A 12,500-nucleotide genomic window follows, 5' to 3' on the forward strand; every position below is an offset into this window, starting at 1 on the left:
CCCGTGAGAGTGATTGTGGGGAAGACAGGAGGAGGAGGAGGATAGAAAAGCAGAACGAGGAAGAGGAAGAGATGGAAGGGGAATGCGAAGAGGAAGAGGAAGTTGGGAAGGAAGATGAAGAGAAGAGAAAGAGGAGAGAAGGACCACAAGAAGAGACGGAGGGAAAGGAGATGAGGAAGGAGGGAAGAGGGGAGGAAGACAAGGAGGAGGAAGGGAAGAGCTGGGGAATGAAGATGAAGGGAGGAGGAAGAGAAGAGGAGTAAGGGGTGAGAGTAGAGATGAGGAGGTCGGAAAGGAAGAAGACCATAGGAGGGGGATGAAGAAGGAAAGATGAATCGAAGGGAGAGGGAAGAGAGGAGGAGGAGGAGATGGAGAGAGAAGAGCAGACGAAGATGAGGAGGAGGAGGAGGAGAGGTTAGGGATGAAAAGGAGGAGGGAAGGCACGACAGCATAGGAGGAGGAAGAAAAGAAGAGGAGGAAAGGAAGAGAGGGAGGGAGAGGTAGAGAAGGGGAGGAGATGGGGAGAGGATGAAGGAAGTAAGGAAGAGAGACAGGAGGGGAAGAGGAAAGCAGGAGGAGGAAAAGAAGTTCGAGGGAAGCAAAAAGAGGAAGAGACGGAAAGATTTAAAATAGCGAGAGGTAGGGAGGAGAGGGGAAGGGGAGGAAAAGAAAGAAGGGATGGGCAGAAGGAGAGAAAGGAGAAACGGGAAGGGTAGGGAGTGGGGAGGAAGAAGGCAAGCGAGGAAAGGAGTGAGTGGAGAAGGTGAGATGGGGAGGGTAACTAACATATTTTCTGTCTCTGTCTAAATTAACATATTCTCTGTGTCTTTTTCTAAACTAACATATTCTTTCAACACCCTAAGTCGTATTCAAGGAAGTACAGGAGGTTTCTTAGCACCTCTTCCTCAGTGATTTTTTTCCTTGTTACACCTTAATATTCTCTTGTATGTTACTGTATTCGTATCGAGTTAATATCGACCTAGTTTGCATCAAGAATATGAAAGAGGGTATTGATGTGTAATATGCAGAATAAATCGCTAAGAAAAGGGTCTTACGAAAGCTTCAAAGCCTCTCAGAATACAACGCCCTGTCATGACTTTCCTCGGAACAGGCCCACTTCCGGTCACGGGCTACTATCACATGTACAGCTGAGGACATAAATATCGTTACACATCAACACGATGAATAACGGGAGAGTGAGCGATGAATTTCAGAACGCAGCATCACGATCGTCGAAATCCAACAGACTTTCCAGAGCACAATATACGCTTTTCATAATAATTCGAGTAAAATGTGGAACGAAATGATTGACCTTACCTGTGCGGCGAGTCCATCTTCATGACTGTTCACGTACCTGCTTCCTCAATACCTGGTCTGTTGTGCTTGCTCGGATTTTTTAGCGTTTTCCCGGAACCTCTTGGCTTCCGGTCAGATCTGCTTAGGACAGGTAAATCCCTTGCTTCCTGGTTTTGTCAGCATTTCGTTATTCTTCATGCCTGCCTCTGTGTGTGTGTGTGTGTGTGTGTGTGTGTGTGTGTGTGTGTGTGTGTGTGTGTGTGTGTGTGTGTGTGTGTGTGTGTGTGTGTGTGTTTTCAGTAGTGTTTTTCCAAATTTTTTTCACATCATTTCAGGTTGTCACATGCATTTACCTTGTATATTTCAGCATCCTCTCTCTCTCTCTCTCTCTCTCTCTCTCTCTCTCTCTCTCTCTCTTCTGCTGGCAGCTTATCGATCCAGTGTCATGTTTCTGTCCGCTCCATTTTTTCCCCTTTTGTTGATGTTGTTCTCTCTCTCTCTCTCTCTCTCTCTCTCTCTCTCTCTCTCTCTCTCTCTCTCTCTCTCTCTCTCTCTCTCTCTCTCTCTCTCTCTCTCTCTCTCTCTCTCTCTCTCTCTCTCTCTCAACTATATTCCCAGTTTTGTTCCAAGAATATTGAAACCTAGCGAAATGGAAAGAAAGGCTTAATTGGACTAATGCGTTTCTCTGATGTTTTCGTTTTTTCCGCTATATATTGACCAAGCAGCAGGAATACAAGTCACTGATTGTAAATAGTAAAGGTGCTGGTAGACGTCATAAAGCGCTTGGCCATGGTTCTCATCCCCATTATTTCGATCTTTGAACCCGTAGCGAGTTATTTGCCTCACAAGACCAGTGCTTCGTACAGGTGACATCCTTGGTACTCATTTCACCTGCATATTAATATCCTTTTGTATGTTACTGAGGCAAAATATGTGGGTGCTAAAATATATATATGTGGCATTAGTATGTGTAATAGAAATAATAAATCACTAAGAACAGGGTGTGAAGATACCTCCTCTTCCATTCAGAACTCAGCCCTCACCTTTAATAATTCGGATCTATAAGTCATTCGTACTAGCCATGGGGTAGCCCAGGTTTTTGCTGCCATTAGTTATAAATTAACACACATTTCCTCACCTCTCCCACGAAATTTTATTGTTCATTTATTTTCAATCGCTGTGTGTGTGTGTGTGTGTGTGTGTGTGTGTGTGTGTGTGTGTGTGTGTGTGTGTGTGTGTGTCCGTCATCTCCCTCCCTATTACCCGAAAGGAGGATGGTGGGCTGCAGGAGACGAGGGGCGGTGAGCAGTTTCATCCCGCAGTCCACTGGTTTCACATTCAGATTGGGAGAGATTTTTTTTTAGCTGAAGGGATTAGACATAGCCTTCATTAACCACCTCACAACTAAGAGATGCTTTTGAGGCTTAATGAAATCGTCTGAAGTAATAATTATAAACTGTAAATTACGTCAGCGGATTCAGTGGTTGCTTTGATGGTCCCAGGCTCATCTGAACGTGAACCCAGTGGAGTGCAGGCTGAGTTTGCCCTTGTTCAGCTCACCACCCTCGTTTGAAGGGATAGGGAGGGAGTTGAGGGACACATGTTTAACTGTGCCGCGGAACCGCCCTGTTGTATCAATGCCACCACGTGAAGGCTTCCCTCTGTCCATTCTGTCAACTTCCTTAGCTCCACACCAACCTCCTCTACCTCAAGAGAAGCCGTAGATGTAGTGGTTAGCTCATTCAGCCTGCAAGTGGGAAGACCCGAGTTTGATTCCCGTACCGGTCAGACTCATAGACAAAGTTTGCTTTCTTCTATGTCCCTATTCATCCAGCAGTACAATTGGGGATCTGGATATAAATTTAATGGTTGCGTATTTTTTTTCTAGGGGGAGATTGTGACTTAGAATAAAACTGATTGCCTGTTACCTGGAAAAAACTGATTACCTGCCTCTATGCCTCTTGTGTAGTCGTACATTTGGGGACCTGGATGTAAACTGGATGGTTGGGTGTCGTATTTTGAGGGATGATTGTGACTTGGAAAAACTGATTGCTGCCTCGGTGCCCTCGTTTTGTCGATAGGTGCTGATTCTAGACTTTCTTCTACAGATACACGCGGACTGGAGCGAGACCGACGGAGAGGTGCGGAGATTGGCTACCTGAAAACTCTTGAGCACCAGGTAAGGTATCCACAGTGTTTCTTAGATCCGTATTCTCGTCGGTAAAGGAAGCTCCCTAACACCTTTTCCTTGGCGATTTACTTTTCATACTACATCCTGCTGCTGTCCTATGTGTTGTCCATGTCTTTTAACACCAACATAGAAGGCAAAAATAACACACGAGGGATTATTAAGGAGGTACATGAAGAAATAAACCGGTAAAGAAAAGGTGCTATGGAGTCTAGTTAACCCACGAGAATACCACCCAAGGCCCGTATTTTCTCCGGTTACCTTACACCTCTTCCAAAGCGATTTATTTTATCACACCTTACTGTCCTCTTCTTTGTTACATATATCCCTCCAATATCGCCATACTCTGCATAAATAAAGCACAATAGGATATTAATCAGCCATATCCAAAAATAAATCGCTAAGGAAGAGGTGATAGGGAGCTTCCTTAATCGAAGAGAACACGAACCCAGGACTTCATCTTATTCATTCTACAACCAGACGATTTTATTCAGCTGAAGAGAAAGCCTTAGTAATACGAGGGAGGGGGATTTAGGAAGGCCATATCTAATCCCTCTAATACTGTAAATCTCTCCTAAGCTGAATGAAATCGTCTGGAGATTGCAAGAATAAAAGCAAAGATGTTACTGGGATTGAGGTTAATTATACCGTAGTGCATTAGAGAATATTGACTGTCTTAGTAACTGTGTGTGTGTGTGTGTGTGTGTGTGTGTGTGTGTGTGTGTGTGTGTGTGTGTGTGTGTGTGTGAGAGAGAGAGAGAGAGAGAGAGAGAGAGCAAATGTCTGTGTGTATGTGTGTGTGCTTGCGTGAGTGCGTGTACAGTATATATGTATGTGTCTCATTCATACACATTAACTAACAACCCTGTCTCATACCCCCACCTAGGTCTCGGGCAGGGTATGGGCGGTGGACGAGGACAAACTCTACATCGAGAACTTCACCTTCGACGGCAGGAGTCAAGGTAAGAGTGATTTCCGGCCAGGTGAGCCAAATCGTCTGAGGGAAGAGCCGTGTTGTCCTCGCAGCGCCTCTTCCATAGCGATTTATTCTGCGTATTAGAGCTATGCATTCCCTGGTGTGTCATATTGTTTTAGTATCGATGGCTTGATAGTTTTTCGTTTTTTTTTCTTTTTCGTTTTAGTGTCACGTAGTTTCCAAGAGGACATTGATGTGAGATATGCGGAATAAATCGCCAATTAAGAGGTGTTAAGATTTTTCAGAGCCACTTACGATAACAGCTTAGGTATTTAATAGGATGGAAACCGTGGAAGAATTATAGTCTCTCTCTCTCTCTCTCTCTCTCTCTCTCTCTCTCTTCTATTATTCCTTCCTCATTTCCCCCTCTCCCCTCTTCCGTCCTCCCCCCCCCCCAGCGGTTCCGAGGGGTACCGCCTTTTGTGTGCGAAGCTTTTGTCCCTCCCCTCCCCCCTCTTCTCTCTCTCTCTCTCTCTCTCTCTCTCTCTCTCTCTCTCTCTCTCTCTCTCTCTCTCTCTCTCTCTCTCTCTCTCTCACCCATTCTCCTTTCCATGCCTTCTCCTTCCATTTATTTCCTCCTTTCCTCCCCTCTCTCCCCTTCCCTTTCCCTCACCTTGGCCACCTGTCTCTTCCACCGTTTTTCTCTCCCCCTTCCCTCTCTCTCCTCCTCTCACCCCCTTTCTCCCCCTTCCCCTCCCCTTCTCTTCCCCCCTTTAGCTCAGAATCTGGTAATGGTCTCGCCTTCTCTTAACTCTTGGACCGTTTTTAAAGCCATAATGTTTTAAAGTAGCTGTGTGTGTGTGTGTGTGTGTGTGTGTGTGTTTGTGTGTGTGTGTGTGTTTGTGTGTGAGAGAGAGAGAGAGAAAGTGTGTGTGTGTATGTGTGTGTGTGTGTGTGTGTGTGTGTGTGTGTGTGTGTGTGTGTGTGTGTGTGTGTGTGTGTGTGTGTGAGAGAGAGAGACAGACAGACAGACAGACAGAAGATTTAATACGCAAAATAAATCACTAAGAAAGAGGTGTTAACATTGCTCCTAAGCCAGCGAGAACAGTGGATTTTAACTGTTCCATCGACACAACGAGGGTACTGGAGAGGGAAGCCTTCACGTGGTGGCATTGATATGAATGGGCGGCCTCACTGTCTGGCTATACATCCCTCAACTACTTCCCTATCCCCCCAAATGGATGGTTGGCTGCAGAAGGGCAATTTTTCAGCCTGGAGTCCACCGGGTTCATGTTTCAGATGAGCTTGAAGACACAGAAATAGCAGCAAAACTTAAAGGGAATGCAGCGGGACCACAACGCAGCCTAATCCGTATTCTTTTCGAGTAAGAAAGTACCCTAGTACCTCTTCCTTAGCAGTTTATTTTTTGGATATTGCTTGTTAATATCCTTTTGTACGTTACTCCCTTAAAGGCCGCCTTCGACGGCCTCCGCTCGATGTCAAGCAACAAACCAACAAGCATACAGAAATCGGATCATTATACTATGGATTATACCGTACCATTCTACTATACAATTTTAGCAGTATAAGGAGGGAGACAGGAAAGGCGAGAGAGTGATAATACAGGAAACACATCACTCTTCTCTCTTGTGTCATGCTGGTAATTTCAACGCTCAAACGGTATGCGAATGGCAGCTATTTAGATCTTCCCTAGAATAATAATAATACTGACAACAACAAGAAAACTTCCTACAGGGATATGGGAAGTTTTAACTACAAAATACATACTCTGGCTGAAGATGTAAGGAGAGGTGATGCGACAGAGATGAACCGCTACCATTGTCCTCCTCTCATCTCCTCTCATTATTCCCTGTCCTCTCCTCTCCTCCCACTTTCCTCTGTTCTCCTCTCATCTCCTCTCATATATATTAAACCTTTCTCTCCTCTCCTCTCACTACCTCCTGTCCTCCTCTCCTCTCCTCTCACGTAATCACACTAATGGAGCAGAAAGATACAGTTTAAATCACCCTGCCTTGGTCTTCTCTTTACAGTTATTACAGATGAGGCACAAGAAAGAGAGGAAAGAGAGAAAGCTGGAGAGAGAGGGAGAAGAAGAGGTGGAGGAGATGGAAGGAGAAGAGACAAGGGAGAGGGAGGGGAAGGGAGAATTTTGGGAATGAGGAGAGGGAAAGAAGGTAGAGTGAGGTAGAGAGAGAGGGGAAACTGAGAGGGAAAGAGAGGAGCTAAGGGACTGGAAGAAGGAGAGAGGGGGAAAGAGAAGTGGGAGTGGGAGAGGAAAGACTAAGGGGAAGGAAGGAAGGAAGGCAGAAAGGAGGGAAAAATTGGAGGAGTAATGGAAACTGGAAAAGAGGGAAAAAAGTAGGAAATTGGAGGGAGATGGAATGCATAGAGGAACGATTGAGGGAGACTAGAGAGATAGGAGTTGGGAGACGAACTTAGGATGGAAGGAGAATGGAGAAGAAATGAAGAGGATAAAAGGAAAAAATGAGAAATGAATGAAAAGGAAGAAAGTGGGAGAGATGAGGAGATGGGGGCTGAGTGAGGAAAGAAAAAAGCAAGGGAGAAACTGGTATGATCATTTGGAGAAGAGGAAAGGGGGATGAAAGGAGAAATGAAAAATTTAATAAAGGTAGGAGAGAGAGAGAGAGAGAGAGAGAGAGAGAGAGAGAGAGAGAGAAGAATGAAGAAGCACTCAATAGGATGAAGGGAAGAAGAAGAAAAAAATAAGCGGAATTGGAGGAAGAGAGAAAATGCATCTAGGGTAGAGAGGAGGAGGAGGGGGGAGAGGGAGAGATCGACTAGGAGAGGAGATGGGGGGGACTGGAGGAGAGGGTGAGAGGAGCTTAAGATGGGCGAAGGATGAAGACGGGAGGATCAACTCAAACAGCGTGTAAGGATTTAAGTGTAAGTCGCTTTGTCTTGGAATGTGTGGAGCGTGTGTGTGTGTGAACCATTTAGGCGAGAGAGAGAGAGAGAGAGAGAGAGAGAGAGAGAGAGAGAGGCTCATTAAAGACTTTGGTGAGCAACTTACCTTCCTCCCCCTCTCTCTCTCTCTCTCTCACACACACACACACACACACACACACACACACACACACACACACACACCATGAATAAAACGACATAAAACTGACAAAAGTGAAAAATAATGTGTCCTTAGGGTTCGCTTATTACCTGACATCCATCCATCAACATCCCCCCTTCAGGAGTGCGATGGGGGCCCGTGCTGTCGATAGGTACCATCTTAACACCTTCCATCCAGCGACTTATTTTCATTTTATCACCTTCCATCCAGCGACTTATTATCATCTTAACACCTGACTTATTATAACCTTAATACCTCCCATCCAGCGACTTATTATCATCTTAACACCTGACTTATTATAACCTTAACACCTCCCATCCAGCGACTTATTATCATCTTAACACCTGACTTATTATCAACTTAACATCTTCCATCCAGAGACTTAACATCTTAACACTTTCTATCCAGCGACTTATTATCATTTTAACACCTTCCATCCAGCTAATCATTTTTCATTTGATTGTTCCTTCCACCCAACGACTTTACTCACACGGAAAGCATTAACTGGTCAATGATTAGGGGTAGTCTACAGTAACCCTTTCAGTATCAGTGCTTTTCTATGTTATGATATGCAGAAAACTATCGTCCCATCGTGGCAGAATGAGCTATGAATTAAAGATTGTCATTATTGTCAAGGGAATGCAAGATGGTCTCCACAAAAATACACTAACCTACTTTTGTGCAAATTACAGTGATGATTAATAAACCTACAAGAACACAGGATGCCCAAATTTGTGTGTTTATTTTTGTTTCACCTTTGACCCTCATAAATCCCCGTAAATAGAGAGTGTTAGAGTTAATTTGCCTAAGGAACGATTGCATTAATTTTAAGTCGATGAAGAAATGAAGGAATGACATAAAAATGGAAAAATGTTGAAAGAAAGAAAAGAAAGAAGAAAGAAGAAACAGCAAATATAATATGTCTCCACCGTTGGTAAAAGAACCTCCCTAACGCCTCTTCCTTAGCTATTTATTATTGGATATGGCTGGTTAATATACTTTTCTACGTTGCTTATGCAGAATATGGCGATATTGGAAGGATTTATGTAACACAGAGGAGGACAGTAAGGTGCAATAAGCAAAGTAAATCGCTTAGGAAAAGGTGTTAGGGAGATTACAGGCCCTAGTTACGTTATCGTAGTGAAGAGATTATTTTCCGTGTTATCATCTTATTCACTTTCCACTCTCTTCCCCCTTCCCCTCGCTCCCTCCCCCTCCCCTCGCTCCCTCCTCCTCCCTAACTCACACACAACGCCTCTCTCTCTCTCTCTCTCTCTCTCTCTCTCTCTCTCTCTCTCTCTCTCTCTCTCTCTCTCTCTCTCTCTCTCTCTCTCTCTCATTTTTTCACTCCCTTCTATCCTTCCTCACTTCCCATACACTCACTCCTCCGTCCTTCTTTACCTCCATTCCTTCCCTTTCTTCTTCCTTCCCTCCCTCCCTTCCTCCTTCACACACCTTCCCTCCCTCCTTTCGTCTCTCCTCCCTCCCATTCTCCCTCCCTCTCTCCCCATACCTCCTCCCCTCCCTCCCCTCCCACCGAGAATGGGGGAGCCAACGCGCCGGAACGAATTGAAAGGAAAACTTGTGTGTGAGAAAGATGAGAGAGAGAGAGAGAGAGAGAGAGAGAGAGAGAGAGAGAGAGAGAGAGAGAGAGAGAGAGAGAGAACGGTATGCGTGTTTTTTTTCTAAGCAAGTTGTGTTTGATGTGATTTAAGTGCCAGTCATGCTACAAGCTTCTCTGCGCACGCACACACACACACACACACACACACACACACACACACACACACACACACACACACACACACACACACACACACACACACACACACACACACACACACAACACAACACAACACAACACAGCTCTCTCTCTCTCTCTCTCTCTCTTTCTCTCTCTCTCACACACAGCAACTTGGCCAAATCCTGTTTAGGGGGGGAGGGGGGTACTTCCTCAAACAGGGGATTACGTGGGATGAAATAGGGAGAGAGAGAACCTTAGATTTTACCAAGGACAGCAAAATTCCGACCCTCCTACCCTGCCCCTCTCTGGTTCGGAACAACTCCTTTGATATGGTCCCTGGGTACGTATTCTAAGGACCTGTAATCCCATCGGTGGAGGAGGATTCGCGGTACCTCTTCCATAGCGATTTATTTTTGCATATTTCTTCTTTATACTTGCACTTCACTCAATGTTTTTTTTTTTTTTCCAATAAATAAAATATCCACCTCAGTAAAGGTGATTTTTTTCTCAATGCGAGAAAGAAAAGGCAGTTGTAAAGGCTGCAGATTTTATCCTTTTCAAGAGAGAGAGAGAGAGAGAGAGAGAGAGAGAGAACATAACTAAATAAAATATATAAAAATCGAATACCAGATCCGTCCATTTTGAGATGCTTTTACACACTGCGTTTAAAAGACTGGAGGTCATAGGCAGTGGGAAAGACTGACTGAGAAGAGGAACGAAGAGGGGGAAGGAGCGATGGAATGAAGGGAGGAAAAATATCGAGAAAGAAAGGAACAAGAAAAAATATTATGGAAGGAAGGAGAGAACATGACTGGGCAGAGAGAAGGAAGGGAGGGAGGAAGGGAAAAATATTAAGAAGGGAGGGAGGGAGAAAGGGAAGGAGGAAAAAGTGTTGTTAGGTATGAGGGACTGAAAGAAAATATGGAGCAAGGATGAAGAAAAAGAGAAGAAAGAGGGAGGAAAGAAGGAAGAGAAGAAATATGGAAGAAGGAAGGAAGGAGGGGAAAAATGAAGAAGGGAAGGAGGGAAGAAGGGAAATTTTGGAAGAAGGATGGAGAGAAAATAAGGAGGAAGGAAAGAAGGAAACAAGGAAGGATGGAAGGAAGCAGAGAAAATATCGATGAGAGAGAGAAGATTTGGAGGACAGAGGACGGGGTGGGAAGACTGAAGGATAGAGTTACAGTACATTGGTTTCTCGTGGTTCCTTGATGATGAGGGAAGGGATGGGGGAAGTGGAGGGAGGTGGGGAGGGAGGGAAAAGTGTCAGGAAGGGAGGGAGGGTTGGGGGAGGAAGGGGAGGTTAGAGTAAGGGAAAGGGAGGGAAATGAAAAAGAAGATGTCTGAAAAGAGTAAGGGAAGGAGGGGTTAGAGAGGAAGGGATGGGAGGACGAGAGAGGAAGGGATGGGAGGACGAGAGAGGACAAGGAGGAAATAAATGGGGAGGGGGAGGTTGAAGGGAAGGATTAGGGAGGGAAGAGGGAGGAGATAGGAAGAAGTAGAGGGAGGGAAGGAGGAAAAGGTTCGGGAGGAGAGAAGGAAGGGGAGAAATTAGGGAAGGAGGAAGGTAGAAGCAGGAGCAAGAGACGTGAGAAAATTCTGCTTCTTCCTTCCCTAGTCCTTCCTGGAAAAGAAAATTACAAAAATTTATTCTCCCATTACTACCATTAATTTTTATAGATAGAACAAGAGAACTGGGAAGGATCTACGCTTTCCTAATCCGTCCTGGGAAAATACATCACGGTTACGACAAGAATTTGATCGTAAGTGTAGTTGTATATCCGGCCCCTTAGACTTATCGTAGTAAAGTGAGGGTGTGGAGGGTTTGCGATGTGGGGTGGGGTAGGGTGGGGGTTGAGGTTGGAGGTAGAAGTGGGGGAGGAATACCGGATTGTGATAAGTGGTGGGGTGGGCTGAGGGGTAGGATGTGTGATGGGGTTGGAGGATGGGTAGCGGGTAGGGATGAGGATTAGGGATGGAGATTTGGGAGGTTTTAGTGGGGGATGCTGGTGGGGTAAGGTGGAGGTGAGGAGGAGGTTCAAGGACATATCATAGTGGGTGGTGGGTGGGTGGGTGGGTGGGTGGGGTTGGGGAAGTGTGATGGGGTCGGAGATGGAGTGGTATGAAGTATGGGGGTGTGGGGTGGGAGTAGAGGTTATAGGGGTGGTACGGGTGGTGGTGAGGGGTAGGGGGTGTGGGGAGTTAGAGGTTGAATAGAGGATGGGGGTGAGGTGTAGGGGTGGTAGTGGAGGTGGGGGGTTAGGCGGGTTCTGTAGGGATTGGGGTGGGGGTGGGGAGGCGTAGAAGTTTGAGAGAGATGTATCAGGTATCAAACTCACCGTGAAGAGAGGGAGAAGGGGGGAGAGAGAGAGGAAAGGGGGGGGAGGAGGAGAGGAAGGGGGAGAGAGAGAGAGTAGGGAGGAAAGGAGGGTGGGAAAGGGAGGACATAATGAGAGGGTGAATGAATATGGAGGGAGGAAAGTTTGGAGGGATCGGCGTGAGGGGAGGGAGGAAAGGGGAGGGATATTGGAGAGTTAATGGGTGGGGAACTGAAGAGGAAGATAAAAAAGGGGGAAGTAGCATAAGAGGAAATCTGGAAGTAGAAAATAAAGAGGAAAATGATAAAGAATGGACCTCTTTTTCTTGTAATGGCCCCAGGTTCATCTAAAACGTGAACCCAGTGGACTGCAGACTGAAGTTGCCCCTCTCTTGCAGTACACCATCCTCCCACCGCCGGATAGGGAAGGAGTTACGGGACATTTGTATAACCGAACAGTTGTGCCGCCTGATTATACCGTTGCCACCACGTGAAGGCGTCCCTCTCTATCACCATATGGATCCCCAACTAAGGAACATTGGTTGAAAGGAAGCATTTTCGGTTTGCAAAATGATACATGCTTCATAAACGTCATCATCATCATCCACATCATTATCAACAGCAGCAGCAACAATAACGACAACAAGGACATCACTATCATCACTATCATCATCAACATCATCATTAAAATACCAAGGCAGGTACAAGAGAGATGAAAAAACCCGGAAGCAAAGGAGGAGTTAGAATCAAGGAGATATGAAGACGCAATACTCAGGGATGAAGGAGGTGGGGGGGTGGTAGTGCGTCTCATTAAGCCGTGCCAAGACTTACACACACACACACACACACACACACACACACACACACATGCAATCTCTCTCTCTCTCTCTCTCTCTCTCTCACACACACACACACACACACACACACACACACACA

The 12,500-nt window shown here is 45.6% G+C and overlaps 1 protein-coding gene across 1 annotated transcript in view; it reads left to right on the plus strand.

Moving 5' to 3' along the window:
• The window catches only part of LOC145394696 (protein Skeletor, isoforms B/C), a 222,592-nt gene that overhangs the window by 143,347 nt on the left and 66,745 nt on the right, over positions 1 to 12,500 (plus strand). The window contains exons 2-3 of the mRNA XM_080268475.1: positions 3,405 to 3,475; positions 4,371 to 4,446. Of these exons, the coding sequence (XP_080124601.1) occupies positions 3,405 to 3,475; positions 4,371 to 4,446 (147 nt within the window). The remainder of the gene's footprint in view (positions 1 to 3,404; positions 3,476 to 4,370; positions 4,447 to 12,500) is intronic.

Source organism: Coenobita brevimanus, chromosome 28 (assembly GCF_032717465.1).
Source record: "Coenobita brevimanus isolate Jiangsu-jjx chromosome 28, ASM3271746v2, whole genome shotgun sequence".
Taxonomy (NCBI): domain Eukaryota; kingdom Metazoa; phylum Arthropoda; class Malacostraca; order Decapoda; family Coenobitidae; genus Coenobita; species Coenobita brevimanus.